The 22,915-nt window shown below is 38.7% G+C and overlaps 1 protein-coding gene across 3 annotated transcripts; it reads left to right on the top strand.

The window, feature by feature from the left end:
• The first annotated feature begins 1,535 nt into the window (after window positions 1–1,535).
• On the top strand, window positions 1,536–16,289 carry LOC126822599 (carbohydrate sulfotransferase 1). Of its 3 annotated transcripts, XM_050551569.2 has the most exons (4): window positions 1,536–2,157; window positions 10,292–10,384; window positions 12,084–12,285; window positions 14,223–16,289. In XM_050551569.2, the coding sequence occupies exons 2-4, from the start codon at window positions 10,300–10,302 to the stop codon at window positions 15,037–15,039; spliced, it is 1,104 nt and encodes a 367-aa protein (XP_050407526.2). In that variant the 5' UTR covers window positions 1,536–2,157; window positions 10,292–10,299; the 3' UTR covers window positions 15,040–16,289. The 3 variants fall into 3 exon arrangements, with proteins under 3 accessions (XP_050407526.2, XP_050407527.2, XP_055957172.1); XM_050551570.2 differs by lacking the exon at window positions 10,292–10,384 and having other exon boundaries at window positions 1,543–2,157; XM_056101197.1 differs by lacking the exon at window positions 1,536–2,157 and having other exon boundaries at window positions 9,806–10,384.
• The last annotated feature ends 6,626 nt before the right edge of the window (window positions 16,290–22,915 follow it).

The raw sequence follows: 22,915 nt of genomic DNA, 5'->3' as shown, positions 1-22,915 counted from the left end.
GTGACAAGGAGTAGGGTCGCCTGTCCAACCTCGTGGGTTTTCTCCGGGTCCTCCGGTTTCCTCCCACTGCTAAAGACCCCTATGCGCGAGCGAATTATGTAAATAAAATTGAGCCATGTGTTAGTCCCGAAATGACCTAGTTTGTGTCGAGTGGACGTTAAACCCCATTTCTCTCTCTCTCTATTACTGAGTGAATTTTTGAGACACCCTTCTGAATACCTTGACGGAAACCTAACTTAATTAAAATGTAATCTTGAAAGTGATCACGGTTGATGAGGGGTAATACTAAGAACAACATCAAATATGACATAGACCACTTTACCTGAAAATAAAACAAATTGGTTAACTTGTTGTGAACTATTCACAATGATTTGATCAGAAAAAAGATGAAATTTAATTAATATTATCAGTGAGATAAATGTTGATACAGGCATGTAGAGGTAACGTGATTCAACGTAAATACAAAAACCATTAGAAAAATGACTCCATACACCATTAGAACAATGATTTCACAAACCATTAGAACAATGATTTCACAAACCATTAGAACAATGACTCCAAACACCATTAGAACAATGACTCCACAAACCATTAGAACAATGACTCCACACACCATTAGAATAATGACTCCTCAAACCAATGGTCTATTGAGAGAGAGAGAGAGAGAGAGAGGGAGATGGGGTTTAACGTCCACTCGACACAAACTAGGTCATTTCGGGACTAACACATGGTTCAATTTTATTTCAATAATCCGTTTGTGCATAGGTTTTTTTATTAGCAGTGGGAGGAAACCGGAGGACCCGGAGTAAACCCACGAGGTTGGACAGGCGACCCTACTCCTTGTCACGTACAACCGGGGAATCGAAACCACACCAGTTGACTCAATGACAGACCTTATGATTCAGCGCGCATGTGCTAACCATTCGGCCATCTACCCCCCCCCCCCCGGTCTATTGAGAGATGACTATGTTACAGTTGTAACTGAGTTGAGACCACGTGTTTATATCGACAACATGATATACATATTATACATCGATAATCTATAATAATACAGGTAGAATAACCTGTTTCTATGTAGATTGAGTCAATATATATGCTAAGTGTGGGATATGAATTTAAATATAACAGTTGCTAATTAAGTGGGTATGACGCTGGATCGCTAGCCTGGCGGTCGAGTGTTCGATCCTTGCATTGGCCAAGAAAGTTCATCGGGATTTCCGGCTTGGTTTCCCCTTGTCAGTGGTGTTGGACGAAGATCCTGATAAAGCTAGCTGTTGTCTAGTCGTTCGGATTGGAAGAAAAAACGAGGTCCCGTGTACACATGGGGTTTAACGTCCTATAGTGTTTTTCTCCGACTGGGCTAATGAAGACAGGCATACGCCATACAGTATGCTATGAGCGAAATTTTGCCCGGGCAGCTGCACTATGGCCTACTCTTATATCGAATTCTAACTGCCAAGGGATCTTTTAAGTGCACAGGACCTCCCATCCGAACAACTAGACATATGTCGGTGTCAGGCCCTCCGTCCTGCACCACTGACAAGGGGGAACCACGCCGGGAAAACCCCTATGAACTTTCGTGGCCAATGTAGCGATCGAACACACGACTTCCAGACAAGTGAGCCAGCGTCTTACCCACTTAGCCACCGTGGCTCCGCACATTCAAAGAGACCATAGCACGTTAACATAAAGTTAAGGAAACATATGCATACAGCTGTTGAATGTCGATAAAGTATAGCATACATAAGTTATTATCCAATGTGGCAGATCATTGTAAAACATTTAGTTTCAATAAGGATAAGACTATATGGCCGTATTTAATGTTGAAACCCGTATATTCAAGAAATATCGACCAGTTCACTTAAAATACCGCGTTGGAAACATTTATTTATTTATTTGCCAGTTAATTCTAAAATATTTAGATCCAATAGGGATAAGCCGTTTTGAAATGAACTTCATTGTTGCTAAAATGAGCATAGTCAAGAAAAATCGACAGATCGAGCAAATATGCAAGAATTATCGATCAGTTTACCAAAAGATCTGTACACTTTAAATACCGAGCTAGAAAGAGTGATCAGGATGTATATAAAACTAACATAAATCACAGCTGTATACCAATAACTTCTTATGATTAAAATGACTGTCAAGAATTTTATGGTAAGTCAATGATGTTTATTGTTATTTTATTTTCATCTGACAAATTGATTGATTAAAATATAAATGCAGATTGACTGACGTTCTACATTTTCATTTGGAAAGGTTTGTATTCGCTGAGGTAAACGGTCTTTCTAAAACTAATTCTACTCTTTAATGGCGAGAATGTTGTAAATGGCATTCTGGAAATGTAAATGGCACTACCAAGCTAACAAAATTTAGTTTTCCGAACGTTTTCAAAACATTAATATTTCGTTATTTAAAGTTACAATTTCATATTTTCTAAGCAAGTCAAAACATAATTATATCTATGTCTTTTGCTCAGTAGGTTGTCAACTCACTATTATACGATCATAGGTGTCATTCTCACACTTAAAACTCATTTACACCGGAAATAATAACACAATTACCTCCCAATTACCTCCATTGTTTTCTATTCTCCACCATGGAGTAGCTATCTTCAAACGTTTGAATTTGAAGAGGAAAATGATATTTTTGCTAATTTCTCAACTGTCAATAGTGAATTATAGGATTAATAGGATTATTATTTAACAAGGTAAGACCGTTTATAGATACCATCTATTTTAAGGCTTTATTTTAATAAATTTTAAAAATATAACTTAAAAATATGAAATTGCAACTTTAACGTTCGTAGAGAATGTCTGTCCCGGGTTGAACCAAGAAAGTTTTTATGTCGCCAGTCCAACGTTACAAGATTCGTTAAAGGGACAATGACACTCTTGCTGGCTTGACAGCTCCAGAAAATAAATATACTATTCAAAAAAAGTAGGGGATATTTGATTTTTAAGTGTTATTAAAGTCACCTAATGAAACTGACGAAGAAACAAATGACAAAATGAAATGAAGTTCACGTTCATCGATTTATTCCAAATGATCGTTAGACTAAGTAAGGCACAGACTGACCATTATAAGGGTAAAATGATACCCGGGGTCAAACAGCAAAGTTACCACAGCATCACAACCAAGTCAGTAACGGGTAAATCCTCCTCTGTTTGCCAAACAAGCATTGATCCGACGTGGCATACTCCTAATGAGACGTCTAAAGTCATTTTGGTCCAGATTGTTCCATTCCTGTTGCAACGCAGCAGCAAGTTCTTGGACATTGGCAGGACGTTGTTGACGTTGACGTAACCTCTGTCCAAGCATGTCCCAGACATGCTCGATGGGGGAGAGGTCGGGACTCAGTGCTGGCCAAGGTAATGTGGTGATATTTTGTTGTTGGAGGTAACCTGTAACGATCCTGGCCCTGTGACATCTTGCGTTGTCATCCTGGAAGATGAAACGGCGGCAATGACGTCGTGCGAACGGCACAACATGGACTGCCAAGATGTTGTCCCGGTAGTACTGGCCTGTAACACGCCCTGCAACAACATGTAAAGCCGTTCTTCCAGCAACAGTGATGCCTCCCCACACCATAACAGAACCACCCCCAAATCGATCATGTCTGATGACGTTAACGTCTTGGAAGCGCTCGTTTCGACGACGCCACACCCTCCTACGTCTGTCCAAAAAATCAACAGTGAACCTTGACTCATCTGAAAACATCACATTGCTCCAGCGTCGATTATCCCAGTGTTGACGATCCCTACACCAACGACGTCTTGCCTGAATGTGATGATCTCTCAAACAAGGGATCACGCGAGGACGTCGGGCGCGAAGGTGACCCCTATACAGTCGATTCCGAATCGTCTGGCCACTCACTCTCACACCAGTGTCTGTTTGAAGACGAGCGCTGATCTGATTTGCTGTGATGACACGATTTCTCAAGGCCAAGGTACGGATAAATCGATCCTGGGCTTGAGTTGTCGCCCTTGGTCGACCTGAGCGTGGTCTGTCCTGTACAGATTGTGTATCACGGTATCTGGACCATAGCCTGCTTATGACAGACTGAGAAACATTCATCGTCCGCGCCACAACCGCCTGTGTTGTGCCGATCTGTAGCATGCCAAGGGCACGTAACCTTTCATTTTGGGTAAGCCGACGCATACCAAAATTTGTTTTCTGGTCACTAAAACAATTAAACTGATGTTTCCACCCTGGAATTCAATGCCACAATGACTGTAACATTCAAAGTCAGAGTCGTGCAAATCTTGGGTTGGACCCCCATGATGATCCCAAGCATCACCTGCATTCCATGCGGTAGCTATTGGTGCGTTTGGGCGTCACATGTAACCGGAAATGTTTCTTCTGTTAGGTTCTATAGTGACTTTTTTCGTAGTCATTTGCATATTTTAGTATTATGCCCCCAAAATCAAATATCCCCTACTTTTTTTTAATAGTATAATAGCTTTATTCTAAGTACTAGATGTTTAAGTGTCCTACCTGCTGTGTAAATTATCCATTACATCCTATTTTACTTGTCCAGAGGGTTCGAAAATATTTTAAAATCCAAGTCACATTTGAACAGGTTTACGTTAGGCTTTTCAAATCATTTAGTTGAATTTTTCCATTTTTTTAAATTAGGTGTGTTAAGATGAAATTTGTATCATCAATTAATTGGAATATTGTAAAATAGTACAATTGTTGACCAGAATAAAGATTGGGATATATTATTCAGTTACAACAAGAGTGGTATTGAGCCTTTAACTGAACAGTAATGTTGACGTTTTGATTGTTTGTTGGCTATAACCCAGGAAAGTTTTTTTGTCGTAATGTCAATTCTTTTTATAAACGTTACATGATACGTTAAAGATACATTATGTAAGATTTAGATAAAGAGCTAGCCATTCTTGCTATAATAGTTCGAAAGTAGATGATGTAAAATTAATAATTTGAAAATTTCATTCAAATTACTCTATTGCAAGCGAAGATATTAGCCTTTGAAGGTTTGACAGGCGTGTGCAATAATTTCAACCGCCGTACTGGTTGATCGACGCTAAGTCTCGGTCCTCCATATTTGATTAAATCAAGGTATCGCTGAACCATTCTAATCTATTTAATATCGGAGAAATCTGATGCCATCGAGCATTGATTAAGGCCTGGATCAGTTAATTAATGTCTAATAAATACTTTAGAAAACATTTTAGAACTAAAGAAAGAACTGCAATAGGCAGATTTAGCTCTTGCATAATGCATGTTTAACTGAACATTAAGGTTTACATTTTCAAAACATTAGTTATTTTGTTATTTGACGTTAGTTTTGAATGTTTATCTGACTTAAGCCAGGAAAGTTTGTTTTTTTTGTCATTATGCCAACGTTATTGCAAACGTGCGTTTGTCGTTACAGGAAACGTTAACGGAACACAACTGTTAACGTCTTCAAGACATTATTTATTTTGTTATTTGACGTTTGTTTTGAATGTTTGTCAGCCAAACGTTATTTACAAACGCTACAGGATACGTTAAAGCGGAAATTGCAAATTTTTAAGTTATATTTTTAAAATTTAATAAAATAAAGCCTGAAAATAGATGGTATCCATAAACAGTCTTACATTGTTAAAGAATAATCCTATTAATCCTATAATTCACTATTGCCAGCTGAGAAATTGGCAAAAATATCATTTTCCTCTTCATTTTCAAACGTTTGAATATCGCTACTCCATGGTGGAGAATAGCAAACAAGGCAGGTAATTGGGAGGTAATTGTGTTATTATTTCCGGCGTAAAGTGTGAGAATGACACCTATGATCGTATAATTGTGAGTTGACAACCTATTGAGCAAAAGACATAGAAATAATTACGTTTTGACTTTCTTAGAAAATTTGCAATTTCCCCTTTAACTAGATGTTTCTGTAAAGGTTCGTAGCACGAATTTAAGTAATCTTCTGCCTGTTTGTCCAAAATGGTTTTAGAAAATGTTTCTGAAACGTTCCCGTAACACAAAGGTTCGCTTGACGTCAACTGGGAAAGTTTTTTTTTATGTCGTTCTTCAAACATTCTACAAGAACGTTATAAAATATATTCGTGGCACGGATTTGAAATGTTTTCATAAAATACTCCCAAGACGTTATCTAAACCTTATTTTTTCGGTTCACTTTATGTTATGAGGAAGTTGCCGGTAACGTCTATAATGTGTGAAAATTCACCCCCATTAACATTCCGGATAACGCCAATAACATGTGTTAAAGCGAGAATTTCAAATTTTCTAAGAAAGTCAAAACATAATTATTTCTATGTCTTTTGCTCAATAGGTTATCAAATCACTGTTATACGATCATGGGCATTATTTCCCACCCTTAAAAATCTATGACACAGGAAATAACACAATTACCTCCCCTGTTTTTCTATTGACAACATGGGGCAGCCATTTTCCAACGTTGGAATTTGAAGTTAAAAATGATATTTTTGCCAATTTCTCAGCTGGCAATAGCGAATTATAGGATTAATGTCTAGGAAGCCCCCCCCACCCACAACCGAACCCCCACACCCCCTAGCTAGTATTTATAGAAAGCGTTTAGTGTGCAATAATAAGCATAAAATTGGCTAAATAGACACTACTCAGACACTCCCGAAACTGGATTAATATCACTTTAGCAACCTTTTACATAAACTATACAAGACACTTAACTTTTCTGTTGACGGTCTTACTGTCATGGCCGCATGATCATCATGTTCCCACTATTGTTTTAGTGTCTCGATGTCTTTCACGTCAGTCTACCTGTAAACATTAACATTAATAATAATAATAATAATAATAATAAAATAAATCTATTTCAATTGCAATTTGTCTAAACCAGTGTGGTGTGTTGTATGTATCTAAGTGTTGTGACGATCTACCCAATCAATAGTTGCACGGTGATCAATTTTATCGGAGATGGAATGTAAAAATACTTTGGGACTCGTTGCATTAATTACTCAATATAAGCCAATAAGCACAATTTAATAGCCTATAACGATGAGTACAATAGCCTACAGTATATTTAGTAATCTTTATTGTAGTATTGTCAAATCACACCTTGATTATTTTTTTGTGCAAAATCCAAAATAATTACAATTGTGTTTAACTTTCACAATCACATATTTGGTTCCCGGCCATTCGGTCATCTGTTGTATATATGTTTGCGTGATATGAAAGAACTGAAGTTGTGGTTGTTATATTGTACTGTATAAATGGCTGTACATTTGACATTTGTTATTAATAATTACGAAAAATGTGATCATAAATCAAAAGGGGTCCAGTTGAAGGAAGTATACTAGAAAACCACACATGTTTTAGAAGTGTTTCCAAACCTGGGATCTGAAAAATGGAAAGTGTGTGAAAAGCGAGGATGGGGTGGGGGAGGGTATAGAGAAAGGAATAGAAGATAAATGATGACAGAGAGGAAGAGAAAAGATAGAGATGGAATTTAACTCGACACATTTCGGAACTAATGCATGGTTCAATTATATATATCAATAATTCACTTGCGCGAAGAGGTCTTTAGCAGTGGAAGGAAACCGGGAATGGGGTTGAAGGTACTGTAGAGGTCTCACCTCAGTATAGAGAGAGTTGTCATTTCGTAATATTACAGGATATGATCAGAGATATTTTATCTACAATACGAAACATAATTAATTTTAGAAAAACTTGTGTTGTGAAAGAACCCCCTATTAGTTTTATAGAAGGTAATTTCTTTCTATCTTGAAATAAAAAAGAAAATTAAATTCTGAAATAATAATTGTAATTCTGTATGGAAATTTTCACCAGTATGATTCAACGTGGACGTAAACAGAATCAAAGTACATGGGTTGGTAACATATTGTTGTGTTAATCTAACAAAATACAAGTAAATACATGTAAAACTTTATGTTAAATTCAGCTTGATATTTTCAAATAATCAATAAGTTTATGTAGTATTGATTGTATTTGGCTTAGGTGTCTGGTCCAGGTTCGATTCTCCTTTTAGTTATCAAATCGCTGGATTTTCTCGTCTTTCTTTGAGGTATTGCATTTTTATCTAGACAGGTTTGCATACAACGAGGTAAAGAAATTTTTTTTTCGAAATGATTATGTCCTTACATGGCGGAAACTGTTATAAATTAAGGGATGATTGTAAATGACACTAGTTTCTCCTTTATCCTGGAGATTTTGTAAATGACTCTCTGTAGTTTTGTAAATGACATTAGTTTCTCCTTTATCCTTGTGATTTTGTAAATGACTCTCTGTAGTATTGTAAATGACATTAGTTTCTCCTTTATCCTGGAGATTTTGTAAATGACTCTCTGTAGTATTGTAAATGACATTAGTTTCCCCTTTATCCTGGAGATGTTGTAAATGACTCTCTGTGGTATTGCAAATGACACTATTTTCTCCTTTACTCTGGAGATGTTGTAAATTACTTTTTGTGGTATTGTATTTCCCTTTGGAAGGGTGTGTATTCGATGAGGTAAAGACCTGGGGTTTGTTTTTTTTTAGAAAATACCCTTAAATGGCGAAAAATTTGTAAATGGCAGTAGCTCTTCATTTGTCTAGGTTATTTGGAACGATTTGTCTCCAAAAAGATAAAGAACTCGTTTCTAGAAATAATTCTACCCTTAAATGGCGGAAAGTGTTGTAAATGGTACTAGTTGTTTTCTTTGTCCAAGAAATTCACACAGTTAACATTTTTTGTTGTCATTTACTGGTACAATTCTTGATATTCAAGACCAGACTCGAGAAAAGACGTGCTTGTGTTTTCTTAAACTTCTGATGCTCAAATATCTGCTGTACTTTTGATACAAAGTGCAGCTTTGATCCAGTTTTGTAAGATTTGAGCTTGACTCCATACCTTGTAGTAATTCTGCTATGGATGTTGAGGCAATTTTGTAAAACTCCAACTCATACATTTTATTGCATACGTTTCGTTTCTTCCAATCATTTGTATTATACTATATCGGAATTCATGACATTAATTATCACCAGGCTTATCTGTGGCAGAGATGCAATCTGATTAAAGCACAGATCCTATTTCGTTTCGTTTTGGGGGGTTGGATGGCTGAATGGTTAGCGTGCGCGCGCTGTATCATAAAGTCTGTCATTGAGTCGACTGGCGTGGTTTCGAATCCCCGGTTGTACGTGGCAATGAATATGGTCGCCTGTCCAACCTCGTGGGTTTTCTCCGGGTCCTCCGGTTTCCTCCCACTGCTAAAGACCTCTACGCGCAAGCGAATTATTGAAATAAAATTAAACCATATGTTAGTCCCGAAATGACCTAGTTTGTGTCGAGTGGACGTTAAACCCCATTTCTCTCTCTCTCTCTCTCTCTCTCGTTTCTTTTTTTATAGTCCAAATTTCGTTTTACTTGTCTTTACTCCACTCGGATCTGGAGGGATTAGCCAATGAAACGGTCTGTTACGGCCAGTTTTTGGCGCGAGGTGCACGGAACTGAGAGTAACCAAATAGAAACATCAGCGCTGATTGGTTAATCAAATGTCTAACGTCATAGGGCTAAACGCCGCGACCTTCCACTACAACCAGTCAGATTTTCATGTAGTGTGGTCCATCGAAAGTATAAAAAAAACGAAACGAAATATAGATCTGTATTTTAATCAGATTGGCAGAGATGTTGTCATGTGGCAGGATGGCGATTATGTGAAAGATATGATTGTACGTTGCGGGTTCTCGTAACCGTGAAATATATGATTTGTTCACGGATGCGACACAGAGATGATGTCGTAGGGAGATGCTATTTGTAGGTCGGTTGGGGAGGTTCGGGTGTTTCCGGAATCCAAAGTGGCCGCTTTATATAAATGAAAATTTTTAGAAATACTTACCCTATAATCCTAACCCTAACCCTTTTTAGAAGACTGAACTTGGGTCTAATTTAACGTTTACCCCTCTTAAAAGGGTTAGGGTTAGGGTTCGGGTTAGTATTCCCCAAAATACTCATAAAAAGCGGCCATTTTGGGCTCCGGAAATTCCCGAACCTCCCTAACCGGCCTACAATTAGCATCTCCCGATGTCGTGTCCCGATGTCGTTCTCGAACCCGCGACAGAGATGATGTCGTGAAGACGCGGGATAACGTACCTGACTGTTCGGTACTCATCTTGGCGTTAGTTTTTCTGTGGCAGGTTCTCGAACCCGCGACAGAGATGATGTCGTGACGACGCGAGTTCACGTATCTGAATGTTCGGTACCTGATCTTATCATTAGGTTTTATTCAGGTATTTTCTGAAGGGAATGAAATTAGGTTTTATATATGTGTTTTATCTCTGCTAGGAAGTGCGATGATTTCCAGGAAGTTGATGAGGTGGTTGTTCTATCTTACCATTGGTGTCATGGTGTGGATTATTACAACCAAAACAGCAGATTGTAAGTAAAAATACTATAACGGAAGTGACCTCTTCATGAGATGGAAATAAAATGAAATGAAATGGGGTTTAACGTCCTACTGTTTTGCTCTTAATCTGGGCTAATGAAGACGGGCATACCCCATACAGTGTGCTATGAGGGACATTTTGCCCGGGCAGCGGCGCTACGGCCTACTCTTATATCGAATTCCAACTGCTAAGGGATCTTTTACGTGCAGGCCAATTTGTACACGGGACCTCGGTTTTTCGTCCCATCCGAACGACTAGACAGCTGTTCTTGTCAGGCCCTCCCTCCGTCCTGCATCACTGACAAGTGGAAACTACGCCGGAAAATCTGGATGAACTTTCTCGGCCAATGCAGGAATCGAACATCCGACCTCCATATCCCTGAGGGACAGAAAATGTGTGTGTGTGTGTGTGTGTGTGTGTGTGAGGGGCGGGGGTGGAAGAGAAAGCCACTGCATGCAACGTATCTTCAAATTATGGATTACCGCTTTGTGTAACATCACACATGCGTCTTATTGTACATGCCGTCTTCATTAACCCAGTCGGAGCAGAACAGTTGAACGTTAAACCTCATTTCATTTCATTTCTACTGTATATGAAATAAGCTTTATTCACATCAGGGAACAAGAATAGTTGTTGCCAGGTAACCTATTCCAAGTTTATTTAAACTGTAGTAAAACACCAACAAATAACTGTAGTCTGGAGGCTCAGCGCGAGTGGGGGGGAGGGTGTCCATCAAATGGGCCCAAAACCAGGCCCAACTTTTCTAAGAGTAAAATTTTGCGTAGCCGAGTGGTAATCAGTCCGCCGTTGGAGTCCAACACTAAAACTATTCAATTGTTTTTCAGATAACTAGTATCTTTATGTATAACAATCGTTGTGAAAATAAATCGGAGAGATTTCGATTTGACAGTTTTTACGTATTTTTGAAACAGGTTTCAAAGTGTGTTGGTTCTGTTATGCAAGATGATTTTCGACATTCCAAAGTAAAAGTTCGGTGCTAAGACCACAGTGTGTGTGGTTCGTCATCTGTTTAATGTTACTGTATTTATATATAAAAAGTGTGAACTACGAATCCCTTTAAGTTTAATAAAAGTCATGAATTACACGAATCACTTTCTCACATGAATTTCATTTATACACACAGCATCGCGCATGTCCGTCTTCATTAGCCCAGTTCGGAGCAGAACAGTAGTACCTTAAACCCCATTTCATATTTGGGGTAAGACGCCGGCTCGCTAGCCTGGAGGTCGGGTGTTCGATCCCTGTATTGACCGAGAAAGTTCATTCCGATTTTCCGGCGTGGTTTCCCCTTGTCAGTGATGCAGGATGGAGGGCCTGACAAGGGCAGCTGTCTAGTCGTTCGGATGGGACGAAAACCCGAAGTCCCGGGAACAAATTGGCGTGCACGTAAAAAAATCCCTTGGCAGTTGGAATTCGATATATGAGTAGGCCGTAGCGCCGCTGCCCGGGCAATATTTCCTTCGTAGCACACTGTATTACGTATGCCCGTCTTCATCAGCCCAGTTCGGAGCAGAACAGTAGGACGTTTAACACCAATTCATTTCATTTCCCATTTCATTTCATTTTATTTCAAGCAAAAAATCTGCAGTGACGATTGTTTAAATGAAACTTGAGAAATTCCGGGGAGACAACCCCTACTTACAATTTAATGTATTTTTAATTTTTTTCAGTTCGGATTCCAAGAGACCTCCCTGAACGGAAGTCTAACGTTATACTATTGACGTACATGCGAAGTGGTTCGTCATTGGTTGGTGACATCATACAACAGAGCCCAGATGTGTTTTATGTGTTTGAACCACTGATTATGCTGGGCAGATATCATAAATTAAATACAAGTGCGATTCCTCTAATATTTCTCAACTCTAGTTCGATGTAAGTAGATGCGGGGGGAGGGGGGAGCTGCATTGGCCGAGAAAGTTCACGTGGTTTCCTCTTGTCAGTGGTGCAGGACGGAGGGCCTGACAAGGACAGCTGTGTAGTCATTCGAGTGGGACAAAAAACCGAGGTCCCGTTAAGGCAAATTTAATTATTTTTTAAACATACATTATGCAAAAGCTAAATCAACCTATTGCAGGTCTTTCTTTAGGCCTGAAATGTTATATAAACTATTAATTTATTAACATGAAAAGAACTTAGTCAACTCTCGATGCTATCTTATGTGTTCGATTTTCACTTGATTTGTATCCGATCAGCTGCTCAACGCTTATTGATGATTAAATGCAAAAATGGATAATCGAGACTATGTTATTTATATCACGGTTCAGAGTGGAGCAATTTGACTGAAATTTCCAGCATATTCTGTTTACTGCCTATTAAAGATACATTATGGGAGATTTTAATAGAGAGTTGGCCATTCTTGCTATAACAGTTCAAAAATAGATGATGAAAGAAGAATATATTGAAAATTTCAGTCAAATTACTTTATTCTGAACAAAGTTATCACTATTGTAATTTTTGACTAGAAATAGGAGTCAAATCTCTCTTCACCGTCTCCGAGAATGAACGATCGTTTGATTGACAGGCGTTAACTCCACCTACATAATCTCGATTATCAATTAACGTTTTCAATGGCTGTGGTTTGAGACGGGGTTGCAATTCAATTCGTATCACATTTATTTTTACTACAAATTAAAAATAAGACTTTTAATATATAGATAAGAAGCGAAAGTTTGAAAGGAATGGACCAAATCAATGAGGCATAATTATAGCCGACTTCTTGTTAGCCTGCGTGTACTCTTGTACTGTAACTGGTAGGTCTACGTAACTCCCGAACAGTGATCCAATGGAGCTGCAATTCAACTGGGGTGATGTTAGCTGCGATGTTTATCAATTTCTATAATTTTTCTGTAAACGCAAGTGACAAAAGAGCGTATAATACCGACATCCAAACACTCATTTTAACCACAACTAAACATAATATCAAGGCCGTATATATCGAACTTTCAATCAAATTGACTGACATGCGGCCTCGCTCAACAGCGGCCTCGCTTCGTACAATCTATCATTTAGCCTCGATCTAAAATTATTTCCGGGAGTATGACGTCAACATAACGGTTAATCTCCGCTTACGACGCCATTAAAAATTTAATCAATCAACAAAATCTTGTTTAAATCCAAGCCGAATCCAAGCCATCCGTGGGTCTACAGAGTTGATTTTGTGCTTGTTGTGTAAATACAGATCTAATTTATAATTTCTATGACATCTGAAGCCTAAATAAAGACTTGCAATAATCAGATTATGTTTAATGAGCGACGTGTCGACTAGGCGTCTCTAGTCGAAGCGTCCCTCAGTATTAAGCAGTAATTGTATTCCAGTTCAATTACTAAATGCCATTAAAGCAATTCATTATAACAAGACATTTTAAAATTTATTGGGGATCACGATGACTAAGTGGGTAAGACGCTGGCTCGCTAGCCAGGAGGTCGGGTGTTCAATCCCTGCATTGACCGAGAAAGTTTATCCAGATTTTCCGGTGTGGTTTCCCCTTGTCAGTGATGCAGGACGGAGGGCCTGACAAGGACAGCTGTATAGTCATTCGTATGGGACGAAAAACCGAGGTCAAGTGTACACATTGGCGTGCACGTAAAAGATCCCTTGGCAGTTGGAATTCGATATAAGAGTAGGCCGTAGCGCCGCTGCCCGGGCAAAATTTCCCTCATAGCACACTGTATGGCGTATGCCTGTCTTCATTAACCCAGTTTAGGAGTAGGACGTTAAACCCCATTTCATTTCATTTAAAATTTATTTATTTTATTTTCCACATCGTTTAGGTTACATAAAATAATGTTATATATTTATTCTCTTTCAGACGGAAAATAAAAGATAAGAAATCATTTCACCAGTTGTCCGAGAAAACTATCCAGTCTTTTCTGTCCTGTGATTTTGAGGAAATCGACATCTCCACCCTCCGTACCGGTTATTATTCTAAAAGCCTTTCTACAAAACTTTACAATCGATGTTTACAGACAAACCACGGGGTATTTGGTTTAATTCTGTGTTTGATCGATCTACAGAAACGTTGTTATGCATCGAAAACGACGTTAGCTAAAGTCATACGCTTACCGATGCAGACGGTCTCGGAAATGATGGCGAATAATTCAAATTTAAAAATAATTCATTTAGTTCGTGATCCAAGAGCGGTGTTTGTGTCTCAAGTGAATATGAAGAAATACAAGTTAACCGACGTATTTAAATTTACTGAAACGTTCTGTGATAGATTGATAGATGACTTATACGTCACTCTTGATATTGCCCGGAGATATCCTGGGAGAATCCATCTTTTATCGTATGAACAGTTGTGCGACAATCCAGTGAAAATTTCCAAAACTCTTTACAACTTTCTCGACCTCCATTTTACATCAAAAGTAAAACAGTATGTGAACAATATCACTTCCAGCGGCAACGAAGACGGTGCAAAGTGCGCAGTGTGTACGTCACGCGCCAATTCGTCATTAACGTCACAAAAATGGCGGTATTCTATAAGTTTCGAGGGTGCTAAGCAACTAGAGGAGAATTGTAAAATAGTATTTGATATATTAGGATATAAAAGTCTAGAAGCTAAGGGACAGCTGGTCGATCAAAATATAAAATCATTTCAAAATACTGAAATATATGATCTGGTCTGATTTTCAATTTCACAGCAAGTGACGTCATTTGGGCAAAATGAGCCTTGTTTCGAATGGGTAAATTGTTTCAATACCGCTAAATACCTAATTTATATATGCACGGGTGACTCTTTAAAGCTTCGCATGTTCTTAAGGCTTTATAAAAGCTTAAAGGAGCTAAATCGCTAACATTTGGGACCTAGAAATTGACAAAAGTGGGTCGCAACGCATATAATACTGTAATATGAATGTATATAAACTGATTTACATTCAATGGTTTCCGTTTTTACTCCAATTTCAAATCAGTTATGTTCGGCGAAATAAGCCAGCAGTCTCAAGCGAGTGCAAATTTCTAGCGTCTGGTTATTCCAGTCTACATACGCCGTTTGATTTGGTGAAATGTGTCTAGCCTCGTCCCTTGAGTCTCTTGATTCAACTGGGGCTGAAGCGCATTATGGTACACGATTCGTGTACCAATGGTAAAATGTTTATTTTGTCTTAAATATTGGATATCAAAAGCCCATCTCTTTCCGGCAAGATCACAACATGAATGTTGATTTAATTTGACAAATAAATCGTGTTTTCAATGTTGAAGATTTTGGATGATATTGAGTTAGAGACTTAGCTACTTTAAACTTGTCCACTTTTCGGACCATGAACTGGGGAGTAAGCACTTTTCGCACTGTCGTCTTTGTCATTGGGGTGACGCAATTCTAAATAAAAGCCTAATGGTAACTGCAGGGGGAGTGCACCACACATAATTTACACAATACAAATCTACGGACAAGACACAGTACGCAGAAATCACAAAAACAAAACGAACATATCAAATTAAGTGAATGGATCCGGGGGCTAGCCGTAAGCATCCACTGCGCTGTACAGCCCCGGGCCTGTAGTGATTCAGACTTCACTCAAAATTGTAAACAATCAGGAATATTACCCAGAGGAAAGCATTTTGTAATGCCAGCATTAGTCATGCTCTGCTGTATGTTACAAGAAAGATGAATCTAAGCATATTGAAGTAAAAATTTACCTATTCAAGTAACCATATTGGTATTGTCTATCTATATTATAGTGAGAAACATTTTAAGTCTTCAACAGAATTGAGGCATATGTTCCATTTACCACAAAAAAAAAACAGAAGAAAAAAAGAACAATTAAGAAAACTGAAGGATATTCGAAATTATTAAATTTTTATAATCATCTTAATTATTTTGTTTATAACAAAAGTATACGTTTGTAAATAAAATTAGTACCATTCGGAATGTTAATTAAATTGGATGTTTTAAGATAACTTGGACAGTAGAGTCTTTGTTTTTGTTTTTTTTGTTTTGTTTTGCGTTTGTTGAAACCCCTGCTTGACATCTCCAGAGGCCTTTTAACGGATCCATGGTGACACAATTAGCTCGCTAACCTGGGGGTCCCGTGTTCGATCCCTGCGTTGACCGAGAAAGTTCATCGGTATTTTCCGGCGTGGTGCCCCATTGTCGGTGATGTAGGACGGCGGGCCTCGCAAGGCACAACGTATAACCGTTCGGGTAGGACGAAAAACCGAGGTCCCATGTACACATGCGCGTAAAATAACAGTTGAGAGAGAGAGAGAGAGATTCATTGGCCGAGAAAGTTTATCGTGCTTCTCTGACGTGGATTCCCCTTGTCAGTGGTGCAGGACAGAGGGCCTGACAAGGGTGTGGTTTAACGTCCACTCGACACAATCTAGGTCATTTCGGAACTAACATATGGTTCAAATTTATTTTATTTTTATTTATTCACTTGCGCGTAGGGGTCTTTAGCGGTGGGAGGAAACCGGGGAACCGGGAGAAAACCCACGGGGTTGGACAGACGACCCTACTCCTTGTCACGCACAACCGGGGAATCAAGGCCACGACTCAATGACAGACCTTATGATACAGTTGTCCAGTCGTTCGGATGGGACAAAAACCGAGGTCCAGTACACGTAAAAGGTCTCTTGACAGTTGAAATTCGATATAAGAGTAGGCCGTAGTGCCGCTGTCCGGACAAAATTTCCCTCATAGCACACTGTAAGGCGTATGCCCGTCTTCATTAGCCCAGTTCAAAGCAGAACAGTAGGACGTTAAACCCCATCTCATTTCATTTCACGTTCTCAGTTTTCTCCCTTAATATAAATTTCACGTGCTTTTTAGAAAAACACCAAAACATTTTTTTAGAACTAAAAACTTTGTTGGCACCGGAAGTGACATCATTGTAGATCTTCTGATGGTGGCAAATATTAATTTATATATTTGTAACTTATACTTGTTGAAACTACATTAGTTTCTAATTTCAGCCTTGTCAAGATATGGCCAATTTTGCTTGTGTCATCTTTCGAGCTTATGTGCCGGTATAGAAATAAATATTGTTCAGTTTTCGCAAAAGTTTCACAATTTGATGACAAAGGGTTCTTATTGTCATTCAATTAAAGATATGCCTTGTAATAGGAAGAAGAAATGGGGTTTAACGTCCACTCGACACAAACTAGGTTATTTGGGGACTAACATTTGGGAGGAAACCGGAAGACCTGGAGAAAACCCACGAGGTTGTACAGGCGACACTATTCCTTTTCACGTCCAGTCGGAGAATCGAAACCACGCCAGATGACTCAATGACAGACCTTATGATACAACGCGCACGAGCTAACCATTCGTCCATCAAACCCCCGCCTTGTAACAGGAAGTGACTTCATTTTGGATAATCCTAGACAGCTGACCACCCAAACGTGCTTGGCGTTAAACGTATATCAATGTACAAAAAAATAAACGACCCCAAACCCCCTGGTTAGCGAGCCACTGTGTGTTTTTCTGGGCCACCGTTGATTCAGACTTTAGTCGAACAATCCTAACAACCTTACAGTCGTAGAGCTTTAAAAATGCTGAACGTTTACAAGGATCGTAGGCGTGTCGGACGGGTGTAACAGCGGGGGAACTATATGCACGCGCATGAAATATTTACTGGAATATTTAACACTCTCAGTCCTATCTGTTTCCTCGCATACAATATCTGATATATGAATATATTACAAATGTTAGGATCAAATTTAGCTCATAATATATTATAACCCATATATCTATCCATAAACCAACAACTGATCGACCACGAATTGTAAGCAATACTGATTTATTGCAGATCTATCTATAAATACAACAGTTCATAAACCAACAACTGATCGAGCATGAAATGTAAGCAATACTGATTTACTGCACGTTTTAACGCGATTTCAATAGATTTGATATCTATCGATGCAACAGATAATAAACCAACAGTTACTCTCGTAATATAGGCTACCATTAAGATTCGAAATCCTTTGATACAGTATTTATTAAACAACTAACTGATCAGGAACATATAGAGAATCCCCTACTCGTCTTTTTGATATCAAAAAATATCCACACAATTCTGTCAACTGGGGACGTTCTGGGTTGTGAATCGAGCATCCAAACAAGGATTAACTTGATTGGTTTATAAAGATGCGTCGGGTGAGTAAAAGTTTGAATTACATGTAACTGCATAAGTTGAACTTCCACTATCTGATACTATGCTATTAAGGATTTCACGATTCTTACCGCATGTGAAAAACTATTGTTTTTATATCTGTATTAGGGCCTCACAGTACTTAGCCTATGTGAAAAACTATTATTGTTATATTAGTATTATCGTTTTACGGTACTTCGCCTAGTTGAAAAACTATTGTTTTTATATTAGTATTAGGGTTTCATGTTACTTAGCCTATGTGAAAAACTATTGTTTTTATATTAGTATTAAGGTTTGACGGTACTTCGTCTACGTGAAAAACTATTGTTTTTATATTAGTATTAGAGTTTTGACGATGTTTAGCCTACGTGAAAAACTATTGTTTTTATATTTGTATTAGGGTTTCACGGTGTTTAGCCTACGTGAAAAACTATTGTTTTTATATCTGTATTAGGGCTTCACAGTACTTAGCCTATGTAAAAAAACTACTATAGTTATATTAGTATTATCGTTTTACGGTACTTAGCCTAGTTGAAAAACTATTGTTTTTGTATTAGTATTGGGGTTTCATGTTCCTTAGCCTATGTGAAAAACTATTGTTTTTATATTAGTATTAGGGTTTCACGCTACTTAGCCTATGTGAAAAACTATTGTTTTTATATTAGTATTAAGGTTTCACGTTACGTAGCCTATGTGAAAAATTATTGTTTTTATATTAGTATTAAGGTTTGACGGTACTTCGTCTACGTAAAAAACTATTGTTTTTATATTAGTATTAGGGGTTTGACGATGTTTAGCCTACGTGAAAAACTATTGTTTTTATATTAGCATTAGGGTTTCACGGTGTTTAGCCTCCGTGAAAAACTATTGCTTTTATATCTGTATTAGGGTTTCACGGTGTTTAGCCTCCGTGAAAAACTATTGCTTTTATATCTGTATTAGGGTTTCACGGTACTTATAGCCTACGTGTAAAACTATTGTTTTTATATTAGTATTAGGTGCGGTGGCACATGCCAGAATCGATTTGACGTATATCTGAGACGTGACATATCATATATTGAGGAATTATGAGTAGGCGAAGTCCATGAAGATTTGAACATGAGCATAACCATCAAGAACTGAACGACCTACTAATAAAGAAAAAAACAAGAATCATAAGATTCGTTCCATTCTCGTCTAAAGTGTTAACTGACTTCAAATTTTCAGTCATAGAAAACGGAAACTCTACTCATTTCCGCACTTAGGACGCTGACTAACCGAGATTTTTCCAGCTGGGTTTCTCTATGTCAGTGATACAGGTCGCAGGGGGTGGGGGCTGACAAGGAAAACATCTAGTTGTTAGGATGGGTATAGAGCCGGAGGTCACGTGTAGACTTTGCCAAGCACGTTGAGAAAATCGATGAAGTGCAGGCAATATTATTCTCGCTAGCAGACTGCATGGCAAATGCCCCTCTTCATTATCCCGGTTGATGTAGAAAGCGCGTGTTTGGGGGGGGGGGGGTAGTAAACCCAATCTGATTAAAACACAGATCCTATTTCGTTTCGTTTTTTTATAGTTTTACTTGTCTTTACTACCGTAATTTTATTTCACTAATTCGCTTGCGCGTAGGGGTCTTTAGCAGTGGGAGGAAACCGGAGGACCCGGAGAAAACCCACGAGGTTGGGCAGGCGACCCTATTCCTTGCCACGTACAACCGGGAAGTCGAAACCACGCTAGTTGACTCAATGACAGACCTTATGATACAGCGCGCGCATGCTAACCATTCGGCCATCCAACCCCCCGGGTGATGTGAAGGATTAGCCAATAAATGATCTGCCGTGCGGTGCCAAGAACTGTGGTTGGTATCCCACTAGAAACACCAACGCGGATTCGTTAATCAAATGCCTTATGTCATAGAGTCAAAAGCCGCTCTTATGACCTCTGACGCGACATCCCGCTACATCTGGCCAGATCTTGATGTAGTAGAGGTCATCGAAAGTATAAAAAACAAAACGAAATATAGATCTGTATTTTAATTGAATTGCTGTATAATCATATAAAAAGGTAATTTTTAATATTTTCGCAATGGTGCCTTTCAATTGGCTAATTTTCAACAACAAACTTTTGCTACATTTAAAGGATATTTTATATGGTTATTTCTATAATTCTATTTAAATATTTTGTTGGTAAGGGCATAGAAATGAATTGAAATGAATATGGGGTTTAACGTCCTACTCTTCTGCTCCGACTGGGCGAATGACCTTACACAGGATCTACAGGTTAGCGAGCCAACGTCTTACTCACTGAGTCATCGCGGCCCCGATAATGGAAGAGGCGTCATCTTCTATTGACTTTGATGTTTAGAGCATGTTTTGATTTTGTCCGGTAGATATTTTAGTCGATCTTATTATTTTCTATAAGGATTTTTCCTTCTTTTTTTTAATTCAAAATAATTCCATTCGTAATGTGACCAAAGTGATTATTTAAGGTAACTTGGACATTAGAAGTCTAGTGTTTACTGTGGCTGATAATTAAGGGACTCCTTTTTTGATCTTTAAATAACCATTTCAGGGGTAAAATTTAACTGATATTTCTGGACTTCTGTTGACAAGATTCATGGGCACGTATAAGGTTTAAAGGCATCGTGCCCAACTAAAATGATTCATCAAACATGAAACATGCTACATACTGATGTAAGGATAAATCTCACAATCGGTAGACAGGGTTAGTGCTAAATGATAAGGCCAGCTCAATGTTTCGTCACAGGTCTCGAGATGTAAATAGGGCTAGCGCTAATCCCAACCCTGGACCTCGCTCCAATACTTACCCTAACCCTAACCTACAATCTCGCCAACAATCACATGCCCTAATCTTATTAACATCTCAGCAACCTTGACAAAAATTGACCTGGCCTTAACAAATAGATTTGGTCCACGTGCTGCGGTTATGTTCTTTGTCATTACAACATTATAGGCTTACAATATGGGACTATAAATATATCATTTACACATTATTCGGTGGCTATTATTGACATATGACGACAACCTGCCACATTATTTGAAGTAAGAACTTGATAGCTAATTTTAAAGGGGCATTATGGAAGATTATATAAAGGGCTGACAGTTCTCGTTATAATAGAGGGGGGTTGGGTGGCTGAATGGTTAGCACGTGCGCGCTGTACCATAAAGTCTGTCATTGAGTCAACTGGCGTGGTTTCGAGTCCCCAGTTGTACGTGGCAAGGAGTAGGGTCGCCTGTCCAACCTCGTGGGTTTTTTCCGGGTCCTCTGGTTTCCTCCCACTGCTAAAGACCCCTACGCGCAAGCGAATTATTGAAATAAAATTAAACCATGTGTTAGTCCCGAAATGACCTAGTTTGTGTCGAGTGGACGTTAAACCCCATTTCTCTCTCTCTCTCTCTCGTTATAATAGTTTCAAAATAGATAAGGTAAAGAGGATAATGCTGAAAATTTCAGTCCAATTGCTCCACTATGAACCGAGATATTAGCCATTGAATTTTAGGCCTAGCCTCGAGCATCATTACCAAAGTCTCGATTTTCCATTTCGACGTTAAATCATCCATCAAAAAATGTATTTAAATCCAGTAAATATCGCATGCTAGCGATGGCATCGAGAGTTGATTATGGTACGGATAAGTTAATTAATGTCTTAATTAATAATTTAGAAAACATTTCAGGCCTAAAGAAAGACCTGCAATCGGCAGATTTAGCTCTTGCATAATGTATGTTTAATTTTTTTATCTGAGTTTAATTAGAGGAGGTGGATTTATGGCATAAATACAGAATCACCGGGGACATAATTAACACCAACCGTATCTGGATGGAGAATCGCACCGTTCCGCAAAGTGACAGCCATTACGTAATCGTAAGAAATAAATGAAATGAAATGGGGTTTAAGTCAAATCGACATAAATCCGGGACTAACATAGGAGGTTGGGCGAGCGTGATTTTTCATGAAAGGGAGAGAGACAGACAGACATAGATAGCGACAGAGAGAGAGAGAGAGATACAAAGGGAGGGGAGGGGTAACGTACGTCATTTCGGGACTAACATATGGTTCAATTTTATTTCAATAATTCGCTTCTTGCGCGTAGGGGTCTTTAACAGTGGGGGGAAATCGGAAGACACATGACTAGCATTAGCGGGTCTTGCGAAAAAGAAGGACACCTGAGTACCCAGAGAAAAACTACCCAGTCGACCCTACTTCTTGTCAGGCAAAACCCCTAGGGTCTTGCATGAATGGATATCAGTCCGTATGATCGTACTATACGTCCTCATTAACGTAGTATGGTGTTTTGTAAATGGGACAACGGTGGCTCAGTGAGTAATCTGGAGGTGACATGTTCAATACCTCGGCGTTGGCCGAGAAATTTCATCGGGATTTTCCGGCGTGGTTCCCATTTGTCAGTG

This window comes from Patella vulgata, chromosome 5, assembly GCF_932274485.2.
Source record: "Patella vulgata chromosome 5, xgPatVulg1.2, whole genome shotgun sequence".
NCBI classification, from domain to species: Eukaryota; Metazoa; Mollusca; class Gastropoda; family Patellidae; genus Patella; species Patella vulgata.
This window is presented reverse-complemented; position numbering and strand designations above follow the sequence as displayed.